A 25858-nucleotide genomic window follows, 5' to 3' on the forward strand; every position below is an offset into this window, starting at 1 on the left:
AAACTGCCAAGGGCAGAGCCCTACAACCTAATTGCCATTCTCATTATACTGATGCATATTTATTTCATTTAGAAAATATTGCCCAATATACATGTCTCCTTCCAAATTGTTTCTACATCTTTTCAGGGAACCACTGTTCTTAGTTACGGAAGCAAGTGCTGAGCTATATTATTATGAGATAAAAAAAGAAATAAAAGAAGTTCTCCTAGTTTGCAATTGACTGGGAAGAAGGTAGGAGAACCTTGTGGGAAATATTCTGCCAATATTCTCCCGGCGTGAGCCCTTTGGAGAAGGGGCAAAAGCCATAGGTACTCACAAGGGCAAATGGAGTTGTGGGTTCTGTGCACAGATTCATCCAGTGAGTAGCCTTCTTTCTCAGAAGATATGCCTCAGAATATCTACCAGGGACCCATCTCCACAGAAAGTCAGGGAACAGATAATTTATGGTTATTGTATAAATATATATTGACTGGTTTGCCCCAAGACTGAAAAAGAAATAGAGCAGGAGCAAGAATTTCTCATTGTTCCTCTATTTCATACAAAAATGAAGAACTGCAATGGCCTGGTGGTGTATACCTGTATGCAGAGGGTACCAACGCTTGGCTTACGGACATCTCAAATGGTATTTGAGAATGGTTGCAGGAGCAATAGGGTTGTCAGCAAGCCGGTAAACTGCCATCTTTTGTGGCATAGGAGGCATTAGGCCAGGGGCCCTCAAACTTTTTCAGCAGGGGGCCGATCCACTGTCCCTCTGACCTTGTGGGGGGCGGGCTATAATTTTTTGGGGAGGGGAATGAACGAGAGACGATGAGCGGCGCGTGAAAGGGCTCCGGAGAGGGGCTGCTTTAAATGGCGGCCGCTCGAGAGGGGTGCTCAGCCAACCACGGCTCCTGTGTCTTGCGAGCAGTAGGGGCTGGCGGCGGAGGGACGATGAGCGGCACGCGAAAGGGCTCTGGAGAGGGGCTGGCACCAACAAAGCCCAGCCCCCTTCCTCCTCTAGGCAAGGCAGAGAGAAGCCAGGAGGAGGGAGGGAGGAGGCACTGCTGCTGCTGTGTGAGGGAGAGGGAACGAACACGTGCGCTGCCGATCCACACGGCGATTCCTGGACCGTCTGCTGGCCGGATTTAGAAGGCAATTGGGCCTGATCCGGCCCACGGACCTTAGTTTGCCGACCCATGCATTAGGCTGAAGGGATAGGGGAGGGGCACTCTGTCACAGCCCACAAGGGACCCCCTTAAGGTATCTTGGTGGGGGCGATTTATGTCCTGAAGTCTAGCTCTGGGACTGATGGGCCATGATGCCCTAGCTGCGGCTCATACCATGGTGAATCTCAGCAATTGTCAACCCTTGCTATCAAACAACGAGCTGGTTGATCATGTGGATATATGCCCAGTGCCTATGCCCAACCTGTTACATTGTAATTAATAAAGTTGTGGTCTATTTTTATCCAGTGCAGATTGTGTTTTTCATTCTTTACTACTTCCACCCCCACCCCACAGCTAAACTGTATGGGTCCATGATTATGTATGCTATGCTATGCTATGCTATGCTATGCTATGCTATGCTATGTTATGTATGTTTGCTCAAAAGTAAGTGTGCATAGGATTTCACCCTTAATTTATCTAAAATAGATGCCATTGACACTGCAGGTGGTGATATCTGGAAATTAATTTTCAATATGTGACTCTTAAATGTGATAGCATCTCTAATCTTTACTGTACTACCTTTTGTAGAGACTACAGCTGGCCACTAACGACATGCCATTTTTCTTGCTGTCTGCTATTTAAATATTTTGAAGCTCATGCTTAATTCTGAACTTAACTGACTTTCACATTGAAACACATCTAGCTTCCAGTACAATCCCTTATTGATATGCATGGGTTCTCCAGCTGTAGGAACCATTAGCATTAAAGTGAGTGCTCCATAGATGTCCCTGAACTTTATAATGATAGTAAAGAATCAGTGAAGGCTCTACTAATCAAAATATTGAATACAGTGAATACCTAATTTAAAATCACTTTACTACCTGTAAGTAGGCCTAAGGTATGTTATATAAATCCCCACAGACTTGTTAAGGAAAAGTTCATTTCCATTATTCAGATTTCCTTCTGTGTAAAACCAGTGAACCATTTTTTTAAAAATGTGACAGAAAAGGCACAAGCATTATTTAACACTTCTCACTGATTTCCTCTTCGGCTGGGGCATATTAACACTACAGGAGACACCCCAGAGAAAATTCCTAAGAAAAACTCAGTCCAGAAAAAAAGACTTCATGTATATAAAAATATAACATAATCTACTTTACATATTTTGCTAGCCATTGCTCGGTGTCACCCTGGCTGAGAAGTGATTATTAAACTTTCACACCCAATGTTAAAATTCTCAAAATGCCATCCCAATCCTATGCAGACTTTTAAATAAAAATAGAAAGTCAACTGACCAAGGCAAAAAAAACCAAACTTATTAAAATGGGGAGTATGAAATTGACAGCTTGATACTTTGGCACTTTAGTTCTGCTCCACTGCTTGGCTGTGCTCAGAGTTTTAGTGAAAAACACCTTATTGCTTTCAGTTCTTTACAAGCAAACCTCCTTCAGAAATAATATCCATGTGTTTGGACTTCTAGATGCACTTAAAGCAATATGGAAAAAGAGGATAAATAAGGAAAGGACCTGCTGTTCTTATAAAACTTGTGCCATATGCTGCCCTGAGGACCCACTTTAAGCCCAACATTTGTCTCGTAAAAAAACTACCCAACGCTGGAAGAAACTTGCACTGTGGTTTGAAAGCTGCCCTGTCTGTGCCAGTGCTTGATGGTATTTCACTGGTGATGAAATAAATCTTCCTACCACACATCTGGAGGACCACATACTGCAGGAGGAACAGCTTTTGCCATCCTGGTGCCCTCCAGATGTTTTGGATTACAACTCCAATCAGCCCCAGCCAGTTTATTATTTATTATTATTATTATTATTAATAATAGTTTTGTTCTTATTATTTCTAAAGAGCAGTGCGAAGCAGGGCTGCGTTCTCACCCCAAATCTCTTTAGCATATTCTTCTCCCTGGCGCTCTTATATGCCTTCAGCATGTAAGAACTGTTTCACTCGGCTCTTTGTAGGGAAGACATTATAAAGATGTCTGCAAATGTGTGACATGGAAGCTGCCAAAATCTTGGTTCGGTGAATTAGGTTATCACTAGCCTTCAATGAAATCTGTTTAGCTAATGTAGATATAACACACTCTGTGTTAGCATTTCACACCTCTGATGCTGCAGATGAGATTGGTGTAAATCACATGCTTGTCTGGGAAGAGTGTGGGAACGGAAGACAGTCTTATCTCTTCCACTGTATGTACTATTTGTACTGTACTTTTGCTTTTACTTCTGCCCATATCTTCTCTTGGAGCTGGAGAGAGAGAGACGCCATGATTCCTTTGTCTGTACATAGTGTGTAAATAAATATGTAGATTAGCTCTACAATGTCTCATGCTTCTTGCTGTGTTATGCTAAAAGATTAGTGTGCATATATCATTCGATATATGTCGCTGAAGCGCACTGGAGAAGAAGGGAAATGCCTTTTCCAGAGCTGCGCATACCAGAGGACGCTCAGACTTTGGGGGCTGCAGGGACACCCCAGGACGTTTTCCAACATGCTGTACCAAGAGAACTTGGGATCCAGATCTTGGATCCCCAGTCCTCTTTTCACTGCAGAATCTACACAGAAGTAGACCTATTGCATAGTCATCCTAGGACAGGATGGAAATCCTGTGGCCCTCCAAAGGTTGTTGAATTCCAACTCCCATAAGACTCAGGCATCATGGTCAATGGTCAAATATAGTGGGAGCCTCAGTTCTACAGATTCTCCATTCATATTTTAGCTTCTGATACCTGCATAGAAGCAAATAATGTCCCTGAATTTCATTTAACGTTACAGCTTTGTATCTGGCACAAAAATTGTACAGAATGTTTCTGGAGCATTTGAATTTGCTGCTGGGATGTCAATTTGTACCAGTTAATCTTAACATACTGCAGTAATTGAAACTCATCCAATGATGAAGATCTAAGTGTTTAGAAATTTTCTTTTGAAAACCAAAAAGAGCATGGGGGGGGGGAACTGCCCCAAGAAATTCTGATTTTTGCAAAAATGTTCCATTGTATTTTTCAAGCAATAACTGATCCAGGAAAGCAAATATCACATTTGGGTAGTGGGGTGGGGCATTTTAGTATCCCAAAATAAACCAATTTGCCAGTAAGGGTTTGATCAGTTGATCCCTTGCTTGCTTATACTGCCCACAATGCAGTAGGATATGCTTCATACAATTGATCCTGGGAACATAAACAAAGCCTATTCTGATAGGGGATGCCTCTCAGTCTGCCATTTAGAACTTCCAAGGGAAATACATTTAGTCTGGCTTTGGTAAATAAACCCCGATAGGTAGGTACAGAGAAATTCCTAAGGTATGAGGGTATCTGAAAATTGTACCCGTATTGGATTCCAGCTGATACTGGGATACAAATTACATAAGATTGGGATTGCAGGTCGCTATGTAAGATGTCCCAAAGCCTTTGCCTCAGGGATTCAAGGGCAGTGTCGGAACCCAGATGATATAAGAGGGATGATGGCAGTCCAATCGAGGTGGCTTTTCTGACCATAGTTTTTAGCCATGGGCTGACAAACTTCTTGTTGGTTAAATGTACTAATAATCCCTTCCCCAGGCCGAATACTGAGATCTTGAGTCAGTATCTCAAGGAAGCCCACCATGCTTTGGTGGAGAGTGGGCATTCACCTGTTTCCAGAAATAGAATAAACTGGAATGTAGCATGGGTCAAAAAAATACTTATAAGTTTTATTATAGTCCTGGGTCACAGGCCTAAAAGGAATGGGGAAGACAAGGAGGAAGGGGCTTGGTGAGCCTCAGAAATGATTAGGAAATCCAGAGACTTTACATCTGCACCAGGCCAGTATTAGAAAGCTCCTCTTAATTTCTGTCACATACTGCTTGCTTTCAAATTAAGGATGAGCAAACTCTGTGAAGTCTGCATCTAAATTAATCTTGACAATCTTTTAGAAAAGCTCTACTAAAATCTGAAGCTTAATCACTTAATATTGGCAGAGCTTTGAAAAAGACAGAGGGATAAAATTATAATTCTGAGATTGGAACTGAAAGTAGTCAGTGTATCATTTTGGGGGGGGTTCATAATTTCAGAAATCTCCTTAAAAGAACAAATCAACATTTTCATGCCTTCACCCAAAATAAAGTAAAAAGTGACAAATCTGTGGTGATCATGATTCAGAACCATTTTGTACAGTGTAAGAAACTCAGATATATAAGCTAGGCGCCAAAAGGCTCCTTAAACCAGGGTTACAGTTGCCAAAATGGAATGTCTAGTTGCCATTTTGGTTGTCGAAAGAGGCATGTTATTTTCTCTCTATTTTTGGTCAACAATATACTTTCCACTTAAAACTTTTGATTACATTACCTTGTACTATATGAAACTAACTGGCATCTTGGGATATTTTCTAAACAATAAGCTTTGATTCCATGGAGATCATCTCTTCTCTTTTAGACTGGGATGGAAACCAAGTGCAACAAAAGTAATTATCAGCGGCTGATTGCACAATACATAGGCAAGATAATAACTTAATCGGTGTACTCAATCAGATCATTTTTCCTGCGGGTTTTTTTTAGCACTGACCAAAATCAACAAGGAAATTGGAACCAATGATATAGTGACCACTATGTCCCTGGTGTGAACTGGTTATTGTAAGAAATAATAGATGCCAAAGGCCAACACAGAAATGTATTGAAATGTCTCCAGCTCTATATATGTCTATGCTGCAGTTACTTAGGGCCTTGTGCATCCTGGGGACGATTAAGGACTGAATCAACCATAAGCACTACAGTGTCATGATGCTTATGATTATTGAACATATTCATATAATGAGTTAGATGGTCCATTGCATTTGCCTTTTAATACATGAGCGTCTTTAACTGCAACATAATTTGAGCTCAGGCCACAGTTCCACTCAATTGCTATGAACCAGCACTAGGAACAGAATCAGCCTTAAATATTAGGATATCCAAGGTCTGCATGGTTTTGTTTTGATTGCAGAACTACAAGCAATAATAAGATCAAGAAAATTTAATATATATATATATGAAGTATCATAGTTGCAAGTCACTTTACAAACTATGAGTAATCATACCAAGTCTGTTTCAACTAGGTGTAGTATAACAAAATCCTAATTTCCTGAGGAAAATTATTTTCGTATTGGATTCTAATAAGAAATTCTGCCAAGTTACAACCCATCCACCTGAATGGAGATAACAGAATTCCTCCTGTTATGACTCAGTCCTTGTACCATTTGCAATAGTTTACTACCTATGCCATTAATTAACGTCACCCCCCCCCCGCCGAATACAGCCTATCACTCTTACCACATGAATGTCAAATGGATTTTACTTTATCAAAACCTGGTGGTAAGAATCACTGCTTGCACTTGGGTTTTGTGATGTACAAACATGATAGATTGCATCTAGTTGAAATGGACCCTTACTATCATTCTGTAATAATCAATATGATCATTTATATTTGCATGGTGCACTGCAATTATGATAATGTAAAATATATACATATATATGTTATATATATATATATATATATATATATATATATATATATATAGTATTTTGGCTATATATATGTTATGTGTGTGTGTGTGTTTATATATATATATATATATAGAGAGAGAGAGAGAGAGAGAGAGAGAGAGAAAGTATTTTGGCTCTCACACCGGTTTTTGTATTTTCTAACTCAGTACCACAATACCTCAAGGACCATCTCTCACCATATGCACCAACCCAGACCCTGCAACCATCATCTGAGGCCCTTTTTTGTGCCCTTCCTCCACAAGAGGTCCAGAGGATGGCCACAAAAGAATGGGCCTGTTCTGTGGTGGCTCCTTGTTTGTGGAGAATTGACACAGACCTAATTCTTTATCATGTGAGCCCCAGCCTATTGAATTACACTGGTCATGGGGGGATTCTGGTGCCCTTACCAGTTTTGTTGGTCATCTTTGTGACTGCTTGTAAAAAGCTACAGGGAGATATCAAATGGCTAAAATTTGCAGATATCAAGGAATGACTTGTGAATTCCATTACAGCCCCCTCTACCTTTCTCTTATAATTTGAACACTACAGTACCATCCCATAATTTAATATACTCTAGACATAACATTGGCACCTCACTAAGAACTAAGCTTTAGTTGGGCCTAGTAGCCCACTCAGCCCATTAGGACTGGAAGAGCTGTTCTGTTAATGGGTAGACAAAAAAAGCATAATTAAAACCATTCACTAATGAATAAAAACAGCAAGGGAAGATCAAATTATCTGAATTTCTAGATCTCAGCTAAGGAGTTCAGAACAAAATCTAAGTGACATATACATTACAATTCTACTATGTGAGTGTACAGGCATAGGTTCTCCAGTCTTCAAAGTTTTTCTTTCAGTATTTTCCACATCCAGTAAATCATTTGTCATTTTGCTGTGCTTTGGGGCTCAATGTAATAGAGCAGGTATCTGAATTTCAGCAACACGACTGGCTGGACCAAAGTCCATGTCCTAGTATTAAGATTCCCCTGTTTGTTTTCAATCAAGCTGAAAAAAGATTTCCACTCCAGTCTCAAGCCCTTGTCACTCCCTGTTATTGTGTTATAGGTTGGAATTGTGCAAGACAGCACGTTGTGACAGATTGTAGTGACAATGCTTATAAAGAGGGTGGTGGCATTAGGCAATAATAAGAAGACAATTTTACAAAGATCATTTCAGGCACTATGAAGAGTGCAATCCTTATTACTATATGGGAAATTCCAAAATGTTTAAATTTGTACAAAATAAGCAAATTTAATAACTATTCAGATTTGCTGACTTCATTGATTATATGGAATTTTAATATACTTTTTTCACGTTGTATATCCAGTCTACATTGCACTGTCTGGTGCTCTAACCACACTGTTCTTTCCTCCATTAAATATATGCTGATCAGAGTGTTCACTTAACAAATTATGCCAAATTAGGCATGCTTCATACTATACCAGCTGATCTAATCCACACTACCCATACTAATGTGCAGGCTGGAACTCAGGTTATTTCACACTTCCCCAATGTCATAACACAGTTATTGGCTCAATTAAAAAAATATCAAAATGAATATTTTGAGACCAAATACAGGAGCTTGGCATGTTTAGCCTGGAAAAGAGGAGACAGAGATGAGATAAGATAATCATCTACAAATATCTTAAGGGTTGTCACAAGGAAGATAGAGCAAGCTTGTTTTCTCCTGTTCTGGAGGGTAGGACTTGAACCAATGGCTTCTAGTTAGAAGAAAGCCGATTCCAAATAAACATCAGGAAGAACAAACCTGCTTCACTGGAGGTTTTTAAGCAGAGGTTGGATGGCCATCTATCTTGGATGCTTGGACTAGATTACCCTTGGGGGTCCCTTCCAACTTTATGATTCTATGTTTCTAAAATTCTATGTAAAACTATACAATTAAGAAATAATAATTCATAGCTTAATACAGGAAAAGATAGCCCAGATTTAAAAGTGAACACATACAAAAATGACATGGATTGGAAATAGTCTGATTTGTCCAGACCTACATCAGACACGCTCAATTAATAGATATAAGCAGCATTTGTATGTTTTGGGGACATACTATATGGACTCTGAAGGTAAATAAATCTTATAAGTAGGTCCCATGTTAAAAAAAAAATCCTTCAGAAAAACACAGACAGCTCAGAATCAATGTCAAGTTGTCTACTGTATAGCAAAATCCCTTATACTTCAGCTCTCATCACCCGTTAACCCATGAAATATTATATATATAGTATCATATAAGCAAAGTGATACAACATAATACAAGCACAGTGTAATAGATGCAAATACAAGGTGAGACATAGCCCAGTGGTAGACCATTGCTTTTCATGCAGAAGATTCCAGGTTCAACGCCTCGCATCTCCAGGAAGAGACGCCTGTCTGAAATCCTATCTCAAATCTTGGATAGCCCCCTAACAAGTCAGTGTAGCTAGATGGACCAATGATCTGACTCAGCTTACTATGTTCAAAGCAAATAGTTCTGGATAATTCAAGTAAGTGTGCCAAGTCAATCAATCCTCTTCCACCCCAGAAGAAGGACAAAGCAAGCAATCTAGCTTGGAGACACATTTTTTATGATCCCAAATATTCCCAGTAGTAAAACTGAGAGAATGTCCGGAAACCATATATCAGATAGTCCCCAAAGCTGTTTTCTAGGGTACCACCACCCAGTATTCAGTTGCTACAGCAACAGATGTAGGACAAGCAGAGGAAGGAGAAGTACGTTCTTATCAAAGGGCACTATGGAGCTTCCATTGATCTTTGTGAGTTCAGAGAGATTCAGTGAGACTTGCTCTCTAGTAATTCAACATAAGCATGCAGCATAAAGTCCAACCTTATGCTGAGTCAGGTATACCTAAGCCTCTTGGGAGACATACAATGATGCCCACCATGTTGCAAAACAAATTTCTGCTTCTGCTTCTTCTCACTTGCCCTGTAGCCCCCAACCCTCTGAACCAGGTTTTGGTGATGTGAGGGGGGCTGCAGGGAGGGAACAGAGGAAGGAGCCACACCTGCTTGCACAACATTATCCCTAACTCCACATGGGATCAAGATGAAAGCATATTTATTGATAATGGCTTTAATTTTTACAATTCCAGATTCACCATGAGATTAATCGACTTCATTTGGAAATGGCTTTAGCATATTTACTTAGTACTTCAGTTCATTAATCTACAAGATCTGTTCTCTTTCCAGGGCTCTGCAAGTTTGACACATAGAAACAAACCAATCATTGGACTGAAAGATTCAATGGGAGTAGGACAAAAGGCTAATGGGAACACTGTTGCCCAGGCAACAAGACTTGTTGGATATTCCTGGTGGCTTTTGGTGGTATTCGTTTTTTCTCTGAACAAGGACCACAAGTTTATTTTTAATCTTTGATTATTTATAATTAAAATACAACTAATATATACATTAATCAGCTGTGGTAGGTTTATAATGTGGTATGTTTATAATGTGGTATGTTTATAATGATGTGGTGGGGAAGAAATACTAGCATAATTTGTGAGAGTTTAAATTCAAGTTTAAGGGATAACAAGACACATCCTTATGCCTCTCTTCTTCTATGACTCATTTGACCCATATTTGCAGATGCCTCCAGCAAAAAAGCTTTTGTTTCTCTTAAGCCTCATAAATTGCCTCTATTTGGAAGTTATATATATGAAAAAATGTTTTAAGTGGAACAGTTTGCAAATTAGGTCATATACCATTTTTCTGAAACACATTTTTCTTCAACATGTCTTTTTTTTAATGAGAGATCTTTGATTTGCACATATTGAAAATGGTATTTATATGCTTACTGTATGTTTGATGTTGGTGTTATTTTTCCACAAACAACCATGCAGATGAATTATAATGAGTGAAAAGCAAACAGTTAACGAGGCTGAGATTTTCAGTTATCATTTCCCCTTCTTCAAGCTCTTATGCCAAACAAGTGGGTAAAACATAAAATTAAAAGTGATGAGCAGAAATGAGTGCTCATTACACTGCATTCAAAAAAGAAAGAGAAAAAAAGATCCCCACAAAAACCCAAGAAGTGAGGGCAGCAAATTTAGTGTGTGTTTCAAAAAATAAACAAGTGTCATACCTTTTTAAAAATTCCATATACTCTGTATGCTTGATGAGGCCTGTCCTCATCATTATTGTTTGAAAACATTGCCGATCAATAGCCCAAAGTTTCACATTTACGAGAGCTGGAAAAAAAAAACAAGACAAGGGGAAATTTTAATTAGCAAATCTTAATTCGAGGGGAAAAAACCTTTGTGAATTGCAAACAAAATAATTTGTGAGAAAACGTGAGAATGATCAATTTCTTTTTCCAAACTATAAAATTAAAAAGAAAGAAAGAAGGAGAAAGAAAGAAAGAAAGAAAGAAAGAAGGAAGGAAGGAAAATCTACCAAGCAATGGATTTCAGATGCATTATTCCAACTACAGAAGTTTTATTCATCATCAGCTGATTCAAAGATCTCATCATAAATTTGGAAACAAACTTAGAAAGAGTCATATCCTCAAGAATAATGAAAGGAAGATACAAAATGAGTTTTCTTAAGCAGAGCTCATACCTAGTAATTTAATAAAAAACCTTTTGACACGGCACAACCCTTTCCTAAGATCATATGATCATATGACATATGTAGTAGAATAAATTCATTTCTCTTGTTTTGTTTGAAATAAACAATCAAATTCCTAAGTACATCTAAAATAAAAAATAGGATTCTCCAATGAAAAGCTGACAAAATACGAGTTAATAAATACTTATTTATGACTGTCTACTATTATAATAGTTTATTGAGTCATATGACTTTTACAGAAAAGTTTTTTTAAAAAAACAAACAAAATATATACATTAGGATATATAACCATTTTTTAAAATTCTCACTTTTCAAAAGTCTGCTAAGTTCACAATGTTGGCAACTACAAGTGTGCACTGAAGTTAACCAGTGTAACAGTCCATCAACCTAAAAAGCTGATTTGACTTTTCACACCCAAATATCTACATCAGTTTTTAAAATATGCCTAGTCATTCTTATGATGATGACCATGACAATGTGAAGGCCATGCATTTCAAAGGCTGAGACACTAGACTGCTCACCAACTCCCAATCTCCCAGCCTCAGTTTCTCTCCCACAGAATATCCCTCTCCAGGACCACAATACCTCCCTCTGCCAGCCTGTTTCCCTCCCCATAACCACAAAATCTATATTCTCCATTCCTCAATTCCACCCCCCCCCCTCCGGCCACAATGTGTTTTTCACCCTCAAAAATTCTCCACAATAGATCCCCCACAGATCACACTTTCTCCTACCCACAGTACCCTGCCAAATGATATATATCCTGACAGAAAAAGCTTCCATTTATTTGTGCAGCATGTAGAACTTGACTTCCTAAACATATGCTGTGTGATGGGGGGCGGTGTTCAAAAAATTCTTCTCTGAGAAAGTTTGGCTCCACCCTAGGATTAATAACCAGAAACGACCAAAGCCACTCCTCCCTCTAAATGCCATGCTCAGTTCTTCTTTCATATAAAAAGCTATCTTAATTCAATAGAGCAGGGGGAGGGGGGAGTTCCTTAAAAGCAAAAATACATGAGTCCAAAACTAAGAAGGCAGAATGACAATTTCAAATGATCTCATGATTTGAAAACTTCCTGCATTAGGTGTTTGGATTGTCATTCAACTTTTCAGGCTGGGGCTTTCCGTACCCTGAATGAATGCATGGCCACTTGCATGGTGCTGAATAGCAAATACTCTGGTTGTCTGCAAGATGATAGAGCGACTGCAGAATGAATTGAGGCAGTGTGCTGTCATGCGTTTGAAGCTGGATTAAGAAGTCACTTAGAATTTTGCCACTGAAGTTTGCCATGCCTGCTGCATCCTTTTTTGGCCTATTTTTCTGGTTCTCTAAATCAATCACAAAACGATTCAAAATGCTCAAGAGTAAAAAAAAAACACAAAAAAAACTAAAAATCAGAAGAGTTGCCTTGAAGATAATGAAAATGTTCTGGTGCATTCATGCATCTGGTAAAACTCATCAATAGCCACCTGTTCAGTTTTGCTGAGGGATTACCTATATCCGTGCATATAAATATTATCTCATATGTAGACATAATACAAAGGCATAATTGTGAGGGCAGACGTTGCTGTGAAGTGGAGATAGACATGAAAACCCTTTTGAATTTGACTTGGTATTCTGTGTTTGAACATTTTGTGTTTGAATTTATCAGCTAAAATACCTAGGGAAAGAAGAACATGTTGTACTTGCTCCCCAAAGATGTGTCTGGTGATAAATGCAATATGAAGGAAAGCATTTGCTGGGCAGAAATGGCTTCGTGTGTTTGTGTTGCTAACCCTTCATGAGTTAGTCAATTTTAAAATGGAAATAACTTCACCTTCCTCAGTCATTTCTCTATGTGAGGAGGAAATAGGGGAAACCTGGCCAGGTAGCATGTGCAAGAAAGAATTGCAGGAACGGTTAAACAATGGCACCTGCCCATTAGCTGTCTGCTGCAAATCCTGTCTCAGTCCCACCTCCGCATTACTATCCTGAGGTGAAGGTGAATTTCCTTCACAATACATAGTTCTTCTCCAAGTCTCCATTTTTTAATAGATACCCTCTACTAATGTCTCCCTTACTGAGGAACATCATCTCAGGCAACATTATCAACTTCCATGAATATCCACTAATATAACAGAAATTCACAAATATCAATTTTAGTTATAGTTGCTGTGATATTTAGTGGTTAAAGATTCTCAGCCTAGGATTTAGGAGAGCCACTCAGGCACAAAGTCCATAGGATGACCTTGGGACCATCATTGTTTTTCAGTCTATAACCTGTTTCACGGAACTGCAGTCCGCAGGGATGGAGGGGGTGCTACTTTGAGCTTCTTGTTAGGGAGGGGAGAGAGAATGCAGGATATATACATAGTAATAATAATTAAAAAATGTAATCTACTTGCACTTTGATAGTGCAAGATATTTATCAAGAACAAATACATGCATGCAACATTACTCCACTGACCATTTTTAAATACGAAATCAGCTTACAGAAGAGTAATCTTAGAAATGGAAGCAGGGGGTATGTAACCCTGACCTGGTCCCACTTTTCCCATGAAGCCTTTTCCAGTGGGGTTCCATGTTTGCAGTGACCCTGATACTGATTTCCAGTGAGTTTTCAAAAACCAATTGAAACATTACTGAATGTGGCAGTTCCCTCACACTTTCAATAACCACTAGCCTGTCTCAATCAGGTACAGTTGGAGACTTGTCTTTATTTAGACAGAAATGCATAATTCTTATAAATTTGTTGTGGCACCTTGAAACTTGCTGTGCATGCCATTCAGAGCTCATACATACAGTGGTACTTTGGGTTATGAACGCTTCAGGTTACGAGCTCTGCTAACCCGGAAGTAGCTGCTCCTGGTTGCGAACTTTGCCCCAGGATGAGAACGGAAATCGTGTGCTGGCGGCACAGCGGCAGCAAGAGGCCCCATTAGCGAAAGCGTGCCTCAGGATAAGAACAGTTCAGCTTAAGAACGGACCTGCAGAATGAATTAAGTTCATAGCCAGAGGTACCACTGTAGATCCATGTGCAAGAGATCAGGAGTATCTTATGTGACTGCAGTGAAATGCTTAGATAAAAAGTATCTTTTACTTGCTACAATAAGATTCATAAAAACTTATCAATGGTTTGTGAAGATACTACATTCATTCGAAACACACCTCAAAGTGTGTGTGTGTGTGTGTTGCGATAAGCCACATGTAGACACTTGTATGTTCTTCATCAGCAAAGGCATTCTGAAATAGAACATCTTTCCCTCTCCACCACCCTTGCACCACAAAATATATCTTAGAGGATCACTGCTCTAATGCACTTGCTGGGTTCATACTTGTTTATAATTTGTTTCACAATCAAAGGCCCAATGAATTCAATTTAGTGTGCTTTTGGCAAAAAACTTATTGCTGTAAGTCTATGCCATGTAATGAACGTACATGGACTACTTATTAAAGGAAAATTAGGTTGGCCTATAATCAATCACACTTAACGGCTGCTGTTTATGCTGTTGCCCCTTTCAGCTGCAAATTAATATATGAACCTGAAAAACACTTAAGTGCTGGACTACGCAGTTAACATTTTAGTACACATTTGGGTACTATGCAAAAACAAAAACAAATCACAAATGAATAATTATAATCTCTGGGTTCCGCCAAGGACTATGAATTGTGTCTAAGGACTATCATCTTTCTCACTCTGAGGATAATAATGTATTCAACAGTAAAAGAACAAAACACTTTTTTTGTAAATTGCTTTAGGCTGCAATCCATATTCGTGTTCCTCAGGCTAAGTCACAGTGAACTCACTTACTTTGTGGGGTTGGGATGTTAAGAGCTTTGTCTTTCATTCTACATTTGTGCACACATCTGAATAGTAGTAATAATAATTCAACATAGGACTACTAGAAAGAATCTACAGAATGATCCAGAGTGTGAATTTGCTTTTGATTGTTTAGGACAGGGTTTACTACAGCATGATCCAAAGCTATGATACCCCAGAACAAAGTAAAACTCAAGCGCTCTCTCTCTCTCTACATACATATATATATATATATATTCTAATTTTAAAATAAATATAAACTGACCTGCGTTTGCATGGCATCAAAAGCAAAATGAGAAAATAATGCCATTCAGAAAGGACCAAAACAAGCAGAATTGTGGGGCAGAGAGAGAGAAAAATGATGCTTGTCAATGCAAGTCAAAGGCTTGTTTTGAAACTGTCATTTTTATTCCATGCTGAAGCATGGGAAAGTGATTGTAAAGTATATACGGAATAGAAAGCAATCTCAGCTTTTTGTAAAACACAAGCAAAAGGCTAATTCCTTTTCATATTCCAGAGTGGATGGAGATATATACACACACACACACACACACACTTCTAAAGTCTGCTTAGAGCTATCAGGCTAAAGCTATTTTAATAATAATACACAGTAACCTCTCTATAGCCGTTTTCCAGTAAGACAGACCATTATAATGTCACTGTTTTTCCTTCGAGCTATAACTCACCCACTACTAAAATATTCAAGAAACATTGTGGCAGTTGTGATTACATGTTTGAATGGTTTACTTTCAAATATATGTAATATTATACTCGGCATTCATTGTGCTGAGCGCAAATAAATGTAATTTTAGTCCAGGCTTACAATTTCACTAGGGGATGGGCTGCTGCCCCTTATTTGAGCTCCTGTTGCTTCTTCTCCCTTCCAACTGTCCACTTTTCACCAAAGAGAAAAAGTTCACAGGAACCACAGATGCCAAAACACTGTTGTCTGCCCCGAGTTCGGATCTTATGGTATGTGACACCCAACTTTGATGCGTGAATAAACTGAAGCTAAATCCTGGCAAGATGGAAGTTGCATAGGTAGGTGTTTCATCTGCTAATGGAGATGGGGTTCCACAACTTCTGGATGCAGTGACACTCTCCCGGAAGGTACACGGCTTGGGGTGCCCCTCAATACATCTTTGATATTAGACGCTCAAGAACAAGCAGCCTCTGTGGAGCTTAGTGCCTTCTACCAGCTGAGGTAGCTGTGTCGGCTGTCTCCTCTCCTCAGCAGAGATAGCTTGGCCACAGTTGTCCATGCTCTGGTGACATTCAGGAATGTCTGCTGTATTTTGTTCTACATCAAGCTGCCATTGATGATTATTTAGAAACTGCAGTTAATACAAAATACAGCAAGCTGGGTAGTAATAATTGGGACTGGGTGCAGGAAACATAGCACACCAGTGTTTTAATAGATTAAATGGCTCCCTGACTTTTCTTCTTCCTTTTTAGCAGACGTCAAAGTACTGGCACTCACTTTTAACACCATACACAGTTTGGAGACCTGGGTATCTGAGAATGCCTGATCCCATATCAGCCTGTTCATGCACCAAGGTTATCTACAAAGGCTTTCCACTGAGTGCTCCTTCAGTCTTATGTGAGACAGGCAGTAACCAGTGAGACAGCCTTCTTAGTTACAACACACACATAATGTTTGGAATTACCTTTGTAAATAAAAGTTTGCTTGACACCCACATTGTTATCCTGTTAGACCAAAGTAAAGACTTTTTGTTCTCCAATCCCTCCGAATTTGATGTATTGTTTTAATTTACCCTTTTATGATCTTGCATATTTACTACTATTTTTATACAGAACTCTATTGCTGCAAATGCAGAATATACATCACAAACACACACACACACACACACACACACAGAGAGAGAGAGAGAGAGAGAGAGAGTGTGAGTTAGTTAGTTTACCCTGCATATGCAACACGGAAGCCAGACCTGAAAACCTGAAATTTGCCAAATTTGAAGCAAAACATATGCAACAGTTACCCCCACCTTCTAACTTATTATATATTAAACATCCACAGTGCTAGTGTACAGACTGAGAGACACAGCAAGACACGGAGTGCACTGTCCAGGTGGTCCCAATTAATGGGGAGGGAGCACAACTCTGACATGTTTGGTTGTACTTGTTGCTAGGTGGCAGCAAGGTAAAAGGTGAACCAGGGTTAAAATCCAGTAGTACAGTATGTTGGCACAGCTTGCTTACATTGGTTGCTGTTGATCATGGCACCTAGAGCAGCGAATGCTGGCCCACCCCCAATTTTCTGCCTCTGCCAAGTTTTGGCTCCTACCAGTTAATACAACCTGCCCTCATCCTTCTATTCACATAAATTATTGAAAAGAACATTTTTACTGTTAGCTTAAGAAAGGTTTTTTGTTTTTTTTAAGTACAGAATTTTCTTCTTCTTTTGATTTCTACTTCCTACAGTTTTCTGGATAAAGAAAATAAATTTCATCAAGAAGCAGCACAAGTAAATTTAGTAGTTTTTCTTTTATGTCCAAAAAAGGACAAGTGATGCCCTATGCTTCAAAACCAGGCAAGAGCATAATATAAATTCACGATACCTAATTCTATCAATAAGATACTGATACCACAGGAATGGTCCAAAATGATAATTTAAAGCAAGGTGATTTATATGCTACATCTTGTTTAGAGTGAGCATTTTCATTAACAGGATTGGATATGACACTTTGAAGTGAAGGCATAAGATTAAAGACTTGTTATGTAACCACAATAATGCACAGAAGATGTAAAATCATCTTGACAAGCTTTTAGAAAATCTATTAAAGAATTGCAGATTATCTTTTCAAATATGAACTGTTCTGTTCAACATTTCTTCTACATTGCTACAATAATTGTAGTATACACCAGGCATTACTCTTTTTCTTTCTTTTGCTAGGAATTCATTCCTCTCCAACTCCCAAGTACAACATTGTTTTTAGGCTATAAAAATTATGTTGTACTAATGTGGATTAAGGAAACATTATAAAGTTTGGAATTGAAGATAAAAAAGGTATCCAGATGATAATATGAATCAACTTGGTATGTAACTAGATAAGAAGCTTGTACATTGGCAGCTAGAATTGTGATAGTATATTTGTAGGTCCCTCTGAAGCTGGTCAGAAGGCAAAAGGGGATTTGGAAAAGCTGGATTTGCTATGGAGGTCAGAAACGAAGCATTTGGTTCCTTAGCAAGAAGATATAGGTCAGAGAATAGGTCAGGCAAAACACCCAGAATTTACAATAATGTCTAGCTAAATTTGTAGCATAACATTCACAGCGAGCTTGTGCCCAATATATTTATGACTGCAATATGTACAGCATTGCTGTTTGGATCTAGAGCTTGGAGTCTGAAGAAGAGAAATGGGAAGCCAAAATGGAGTTTGCAACAGGAGCAGCTTGCAGGGAGGGGGTGGTGCCACAGACCTGGGCTCTTGGCAGCAGCATCACTGCCATGCACAAAGATGTGGAGGTTCAAGGCAGTAGTGAGGTTGCAGCAGTGTGAACATGCCAGTGGAGACAATCCAGTGCTCCCATCAGTGAGCCCACGCCACCACCCTGACCTTGCCTCTTCCCTTCAGTATCCTGATCAATGGCAGTGAGGCCAGTGCTAGGGGACTATCTTCATACTTTTCTGTCTGTTTTCCGTGGTGGGTGGGTTGTCCGCTTCTGTTTTGGTGTACTGACCTCAACTTGCTTCTTTTGATTTATGGCTCTGCCCTACCCTTCAGTGAGATGCTGTGTTCCAACTTGCTTTATAAAGAAACCCTGACCTTACCAAGAGGAGAAATGAGGGTCTCCACAGTGTGTGGCTTAGCCCTGTCTTGCATTACAGCTGATCTGGCAGAAAAGCAGCATGTGACAAGGGCATGTATGAAAATTCAACTCAGAACTGTTCATCTTAACTAGTTGTCCATCAAAGTTAACAACTGATGGCTCTTACATGTTGCAAACACCTGAGAAATTTTGCCGAAAGCTAAAAGCATTTGGATAAGGTTAGAAAAATAATAATTGGCGTGGTGGTGAGGTCCCATGTGCAGTTTACTGCACCACTGCAAAGTGTAGGCAGGAGTAGATGGAATGGTCATGGTGTGGTGTTCACCTGACCTTCTGACAGCTGAACCACTACTAATTTGTGAGGAAGAGAGGAGGACTAAGGCGGTAGGGAGGTCAGCATGGTGCAAGCAGGAGTGCCAGGAGTGCCAGCTTGGCTCTGCACTATGCCACTTCAATCAATTGACAGGTGGGAGCAGCAGACCCACCATGCTATCTACTACTGTGTGTTGGATTTTTCTCTATGGGCTGAGCACAATGATTAAATTATCAACCTATCAAATCTGAGAAACTGAAAATATGTCCCCACCTTGTTGATAAAAGAGAATGATAAAAGTCCACCAGTATGCAGAATTGTGGAATCTTACTCACCAAAAGGAAAAAGAAAAACAGATGGCAACAACACTTGGATTAACGTTTAGGATTTAACCATGCATAATACTGTCACCATTCATATTTTCTACAGCACATCTCTACATAATTTCTACAGCACATTAGTCTGGAGACTAATTATCATATTTGTCCTTAAGATAGCCTGCTGACATAGGCGATTGTTACTGTTCTTTTACAGAATGGCAGAAAATGACTTGCCCATGTGCATCTAGAGCTTAAGAAAGACTCCAGCCGAGATCCAAGTACGGCATTCAAGAGTCGTGCAAAGCTATATGCAGGCTAAGAAGACAGATTAGAAAATAAAGAATTCATTCAAGATAGGTCAATCGCATAACACTTTGGTAAAATACATTTATGACTAAACAAATTGTGGGAGGTAGTTTAATTTCATTATGTTTCATAATAACTAAAAAAAAGACATTATTTTCATGTCCTTCCAATTCTAAAGGATGCTTTTTGTGATATTACATCATTAGCTGGACAGATATATGGAAAATGGCTAGTGGAGCACACTCCTTATAAAGCTTATTCAAGCAACAGACCAGCATGAAGCCATGTGGAAATCCATTTACGCAGTTAGATACTTTCACTTACAATCCGGCCCTGCTGGATACTTTAATTCATGAATAATAATAACCCCCAAAAAGAGAAAGGGCGAGAGAATGAGGACTGGGCATGGCTTTGTTGTGTTTGAGAAACTCACAGAGCATCTCACAGCAATTCATTTTTTATTATTTGAATACCTCAAAATAAAAATAAAAACCTCTTGCCTCTAATTAGAGCCACAAACATTAGTAAAAGCAGAAAGAGAAACCCCATTCATTACGCAGAGTATAACAAGCATCAAAACATCCTTCTACTACTGCATCTCATGGTTATATTATGCATGGTAGCACCTGACACTTCTGAATACAGAGTTTACTGCTAAGCCTATTAAGTCCCCCAGGGTTTCATCCACAATTTCACTACTTTCTCATCTAACAGTCTCTCTCTTGGAATCACAGAACGGTGTATAATCTGAACAGCATTGAGAATGTAAAAATGTTTCATCCTAGTAAACTCCCCCAATCTCAATGATTGTTTCAGCAGGAGAGAAAAACTTACATACAGCACTAATTCTTAGTAAAAAAAGATAAGATAAAATTAAGTTAAAACAAAAACCACCCACACACCAAGAATACAGTACATTGACAGGGCTGGGGGGCGGGGGGGAATTACAGTCAGATTTTAAAAAAGCAAATTCTGAACATATATGTTTAGGAAGGGACATGCCCAAAACTGTACTATCAGGGTATTACAAAACACAGTATGGAACTGGAATGGAGGGAGATTTGTCAGAATAAATATACAGGACTGAGGTACCTAAGAGGCAAAACTAATCTGAGCACCTTTGGTCTAAGATGCTGTACTATAAGGAAAGCTGGAGTTCCATTCTGGGTCACTGTGCACATCACCATGACACATACAAGTGGGTATTCCCTGTTCTGCCCATGCCCCGCTCTACTCTATCCCCATTCAGTGCCATTTTTGGCACATGTGTCAGCACGTGTGCTGATTGTGTGCAAGTGGAGACACGCCTGTATAGAATTCCGCTAAAATGTTTCCTAACAAAATTGCCTTCTTGAATTTTGCGACATTTCTTATTTCTTTCAACATTTTTAATGGACAATAATATACCAGTGTTGTCTGCTTTCTTAAATCTGAGGATGAAAGCCCCTGGCAGATTTATGCATCCTCAAACCCTATAGCAAACATCTGCTAAGCACTTAGAAAGGAAACTATGTTCTCCACACTACCTATAGAAATTACTCATGGTGTCTGAATATGTTAGTCCTTTATTTAAATGGAAACCTGTTTTATCTGCTTAATACATCCTTTCTAATACTTTGAGCTTGCCTTATGCACACTAGAAGCAAATATTTTCTTTCTACACCTCTCTCGTTCAAGCAAATTTTAATCTTGCAATGTAGAATTTCCTCCTGGACTCATTTCTGTCAACCACTTTCTATATACAAACTTATCTTTCACTCTGTGTAACATGGTCAAAGGTTGACCATTATCTGTACTCCCTCTCTTTCTTTCTATCTCTAAATTGATGCTGCAGCTAAGTCATATTGCTTCTTTATGATGTCGCTGAAATTCATGTTTTACTTTCTACTGACTCAGCAAAATCCTTTAGCTTTTATTGCACATTTCTGCAAAGCTTTATTTTCAGTTGTTTCATAGTGCAAATACATCTTTGCGTCTTCTTCTTGTGTTATATAGCTCCCTTGCTGGAATGATCAAGTATCTTCGCTTTTCTCATCATCAACTTCCCCCATCATATAAAGTTGTTCCATCTTACTTTTTAAAAGTATTGATGGGCCTGGCATTCCCTATCCCTCTTCCTTACTCTCTCTTTACCTGCCTTTCCACACACATTCTTTTAGTTGAACTTTCTTCTCCCTGCACTCTTTTCTGTCTCACTGCCGATATGGTGATGTTCTATTTTATTTAAAACTCTCTGCAAGTATAATTCACCCCTCCATTTTCCTTTCCCATTTTGAACATTCACTCACCTCTCCCCAAATCTTTACTTACTTCCCTTTTTCTTCTTCCTAGCATCTAATGAATCTCTTTCCCTTCCTCTCTCCGTGTCCCTCCTACCTTCCTTTTTTGGTGTATGTGTGTGTGTGTTAAACACACAAACACATATAATATATATTAATAACAAGCTCCATGACCAAAGTTAAACTGTTAATAGATGGAAGAAATATAATTTAGTAGTATTAACTTCTTCCAATCTCACCACATGAAGCTCTATAAATCACTTTCAGCCTTAAAAAATAAAAAAATAGTAATGAACTAAATGCCAGGTGTTAACATTTGCTACAGATGATGAACAAATACTTATTAAAACAAGGCAGACAAAGGGAGCTTCACTGTCTGCAGAACATTGCTTCAGAGAAAGCACAGCAAGAGATTTACATTTCTGGAGAGAGCTATAATAGACTGCAGCCCTACAGGGTGGAACAGCTGAAGATAATGTGCCACACAATGATCCATTTTAGAAAGCCAATGCCAAAGCAATGAGTAGGCTTTCTCCCTCTTTTCAAGAAGACACAGCTGTTGTTAAAGCATACTCTTTATTTCCAGAAATGGTAGGGAGAATCCATTTATATTAAAGGTTTGCATTGTTCATGTATGTTTACTTTTGCTACATGTTTACTGACAGCATTTTCAAACAAACACATATGGAAGCCAAATTCAGAAATGAAGTAGAAGATAATTAATATTTCTAACCACAACAATGTTAAGCAGATTATTGCTTAAGCCACAGATGCATTAAATCTACTCAAGATAGAAAAAGCTCTGCAACTTGCCAAATCACGTTTTGGCTTTAAAAAAGTCCTTGATAAATGAAAATAAAGTGGGAAGGCTATGCACAACATAGTATAAATAAAAACTAAAACCTTAATAAGTTCAGAGTGGTCTCGAGAATTTAAAAGGCAGCTTTGTTCAACTAAAACATTATTTTTTACTAAAGGTTTGCTCCATATTAATAGATATAGTATTGCAATTCCATGTCTGTTACTTCTACCAAAAAGATGCCCTAGATAGTGAAAAACCGTCTAGAGTTTGTTTTTATTTACATTATTCTGGCTGTTTGCTTGAAATCTACCCGATGAGAGATATGGTTGGAAGTTGCCATTAACTATTAAGGAACTCAGACTCCTTCATAGCAATCCGATAGGAAGCATATAATAATACTTTACCAAAGATAGCCTTCTTGCTGTACAAAGATCCAGTACGCAGAGGCTTCAATGGGGCTTGTTGAGGAGAGATACAGCAGAGAAGTATGGTGCAGAGATGGGGGCCAGGAGGGGACTGCAACGGCTGGTGTGGGTATGAGGAAACAGTAGCAGGGTTGCACATTCTGATAACGATGAGGGATTGGCACAAGTTCTGGAAGAGGAAGATGTGGCGATGGAGACTCTTGGTATGGGAAGGTATGTCATGGCCCTGCCTTCCAAGTTTAGAGGAAAATGAGTGGCCAAGTCCAAAGCTTCTGTATCACTGGCTGAAGAACTGAAATGGGTTCCTAATATTGAACATGAGGTTAGCAGTGAAGAGCATGCAGAATCCAAGGTAGGATGAATTCACCCAAGCCTGATTCATCTGAACACCCACCCATTTCACAAATGCTGCCCAACAGTGCAAGGAGCACACTAAGTAGGAGGTCACACAAAGGAGTATACTTGCTTGCCTTCAGGGCAAGGGGATGGCCCACATGTTTCAGGTGAGGGGGGATGAGCTTGGAAAGGGTTGACTATATTTGGAGTATGTTCTTCATGATGCTGCAACCACAGGACTGCCTTGATGGATTGGGGGTACTTCCTATCGATGGATCAGAATGGTTTGCATGGTTTTTTTTCTTAAACAGATACTCTCTTGATCACTTCAACAGATTAGGAGTCTGAGCAAGAATTCCAAATGGAAAACATCCGACTCAGGTGGCAACCATTCTGCTGATGTCACCATGCTTGCTTTTAGCTAGAAGAGATTGGATCGGATGTCAGTATCTAATCATTGAGCCATCCTTTCTTTTCATAATAATAGTACTAGAAACAAATCAGCTGGATTACAGGAAGGATTTGCTGCCAGTGAAGCTTTTTCCAGGAGGAAAGGAAAGTGTTTTTTCAAGCTTTGCAAGCTAGTGACCATATTTCAGCTGCCTCTGATGATAACCGATAACAGTGGGTAATAAGAACGGCTTTCACAATATTCTCCCATGAATTCAATCAAAGTGCTCATTGCTCTAACACTGAACTTTTGTTTGTGCGAAAAAGAAAAAGAAAAACCATTTTCTATCTGGGGACTGTGTGGCTTAGAGACTGGAAATAGCACATAAAGCTCTTCACCTCTGGGGTCACTGCTCAAATCTGGCTAGGTCAGTGGAGCACCAAACTTACCACTGCATGCTGGTTATTAGCTGGCTTATATGGGGAGTGCAAGGAAGAAAGAGTTAATGATTTCAGAACTAAAGCCTGATCTGGTCACACTCCACTGAAACCATTTGCAGCAGCAGAACCCATATTGTTAATTTAGATAATCTCCCATAATAAGATGGGCCACATAAGGAAAACTCAAGTTCTGAGCAACAGAAGCTTATCTAACTTCCAGAACAGGAAGGGTTGTACAATCTGTCAAAGAGGAACCCCGTTCCTTTTGCAGAGGTTCAGGCAACAGCAAATGCTTTGCATCACTGTGTAGGGAGAAATAGCACCTCCTGCCCCAAAAGCTATTTGCCCTGTTGCTTAGTGGATTAACGACGACTTCTGAGTGATCAGAAATAGGTATCTGCTAGCAATGCAAGCCACACACCATGTGGTTCTTTGGATCCTGGCTCATGAGGAGACACAGGATTTTGTTCCCACCCATTTCCTTCATAATGTGAACACAAAGGCAGACATCTGCAGATGTAAATCAGCAAGAAGGAAGAGTGTTTAATAATTTCTTTGCATTCCAAATCTCTCCTGCAAATGCTGCCAACCCCTGCCATTTTAAGGTGTCTCTCTGTCTCCCCTTTTCCACCCCAGGCTTTTAGACCAAAAGAAACCTGCAACAAGGAAAAAGCATCCCATGGGCATTTGCTGAAGGGAATCAACAATGCATAAAGTGTTCAACATCCCTCTCTCGCCTACTAATCCTTCCTTCCAAATGCCTCTGCTCCAAGATTAGCATTAACCAGCAGGTGCGTGTTTGGGGAAAATATCTGTCATTATAAAATCCAGTTCTGCCCTCAGTCTTTAGCACTCACAAATAAAATGATGATGCGACATCCACCCCTATTACTCAGGCAAATGAAGAGTGCAAAACAATATTGTGTGTGAGGTGGCCCTTAGAATAATGCATAGCAGCTTGCCTAGGAGCAGTCTATATGTGAATGCATTTTAAATTATTTTTAATTATGTTACAAATGGGACCTGCAACCAGTGGTGGACCTTGGAGTCTTAAATTTCAGCAGCACCTTGTGCAACAGCAAAATTTGGCGCCCCCTTTGATTCTCACCTTCCATTTTACCTTATAGTAGTGGCGGCCCTGGCAGCGCCCCAGAGGCTCCATGCCCCAGTGCGACCAAATCAGTCATGCTCCTCTAAATTCACCTCTGCTGCAACAGTGTTATTCTTCGCAGTTGGTGTGCTCATGTTCAGGGTTCCAGCTACCCCATTCTTCCCCCCCCCCGCCCCGGTCTTTTCATTTTACTTCTACTACCAACATTTAGCATCCTCTAGCTACTGAGCATGCTCAGTCCTCACTGGTCCATGATGAATCAACACCATCTAAACAGATGGAATGGATATTCCCCTACAGTTAATCAGATTGTG

At 39.4% G+C, this 25858-nt stretch overlaps 1 protein-coding gene across 5 annotated transcripts in view; it reads right to left on the bottom strand.

The window, feature by feature from the left end:
• Window positions 1-25858, bottom strand: part of PRKG1 (protein kinase cGMP-dependent 1) — a 583893-nt gene that overhangs the window by 168939 nt on the left and 389096 nt on the right. For all 5 annotated transcript variants that reach the window (XM_053388611.1, XM_053388609.1, XM_053388608.1 and 2 more), the window contains one exon: window positions 10745-10850. In XM_053388611.1, coding sequence (XP_053244586.1) covers window positions 10745-10850 — 106 coding nt within the window. The remainder of the gene's footprint in view (window positions 1-10744; window positions 10851-25858) is intronic.

This window comes from Podarcis raffonei, chromosome 5, assembly GCF_027172205.1.
Source record: "Podarcis raffonei isolate rPodRaf1 chromosome 5, rPodRaf1.pri, whole genome shotgun sequence".
NCBI lineage: Eukaryota > Metazoa > Chordata > Lepidosauria > Squamata > Lacertidae > Podarcis > Podarcis raffonei.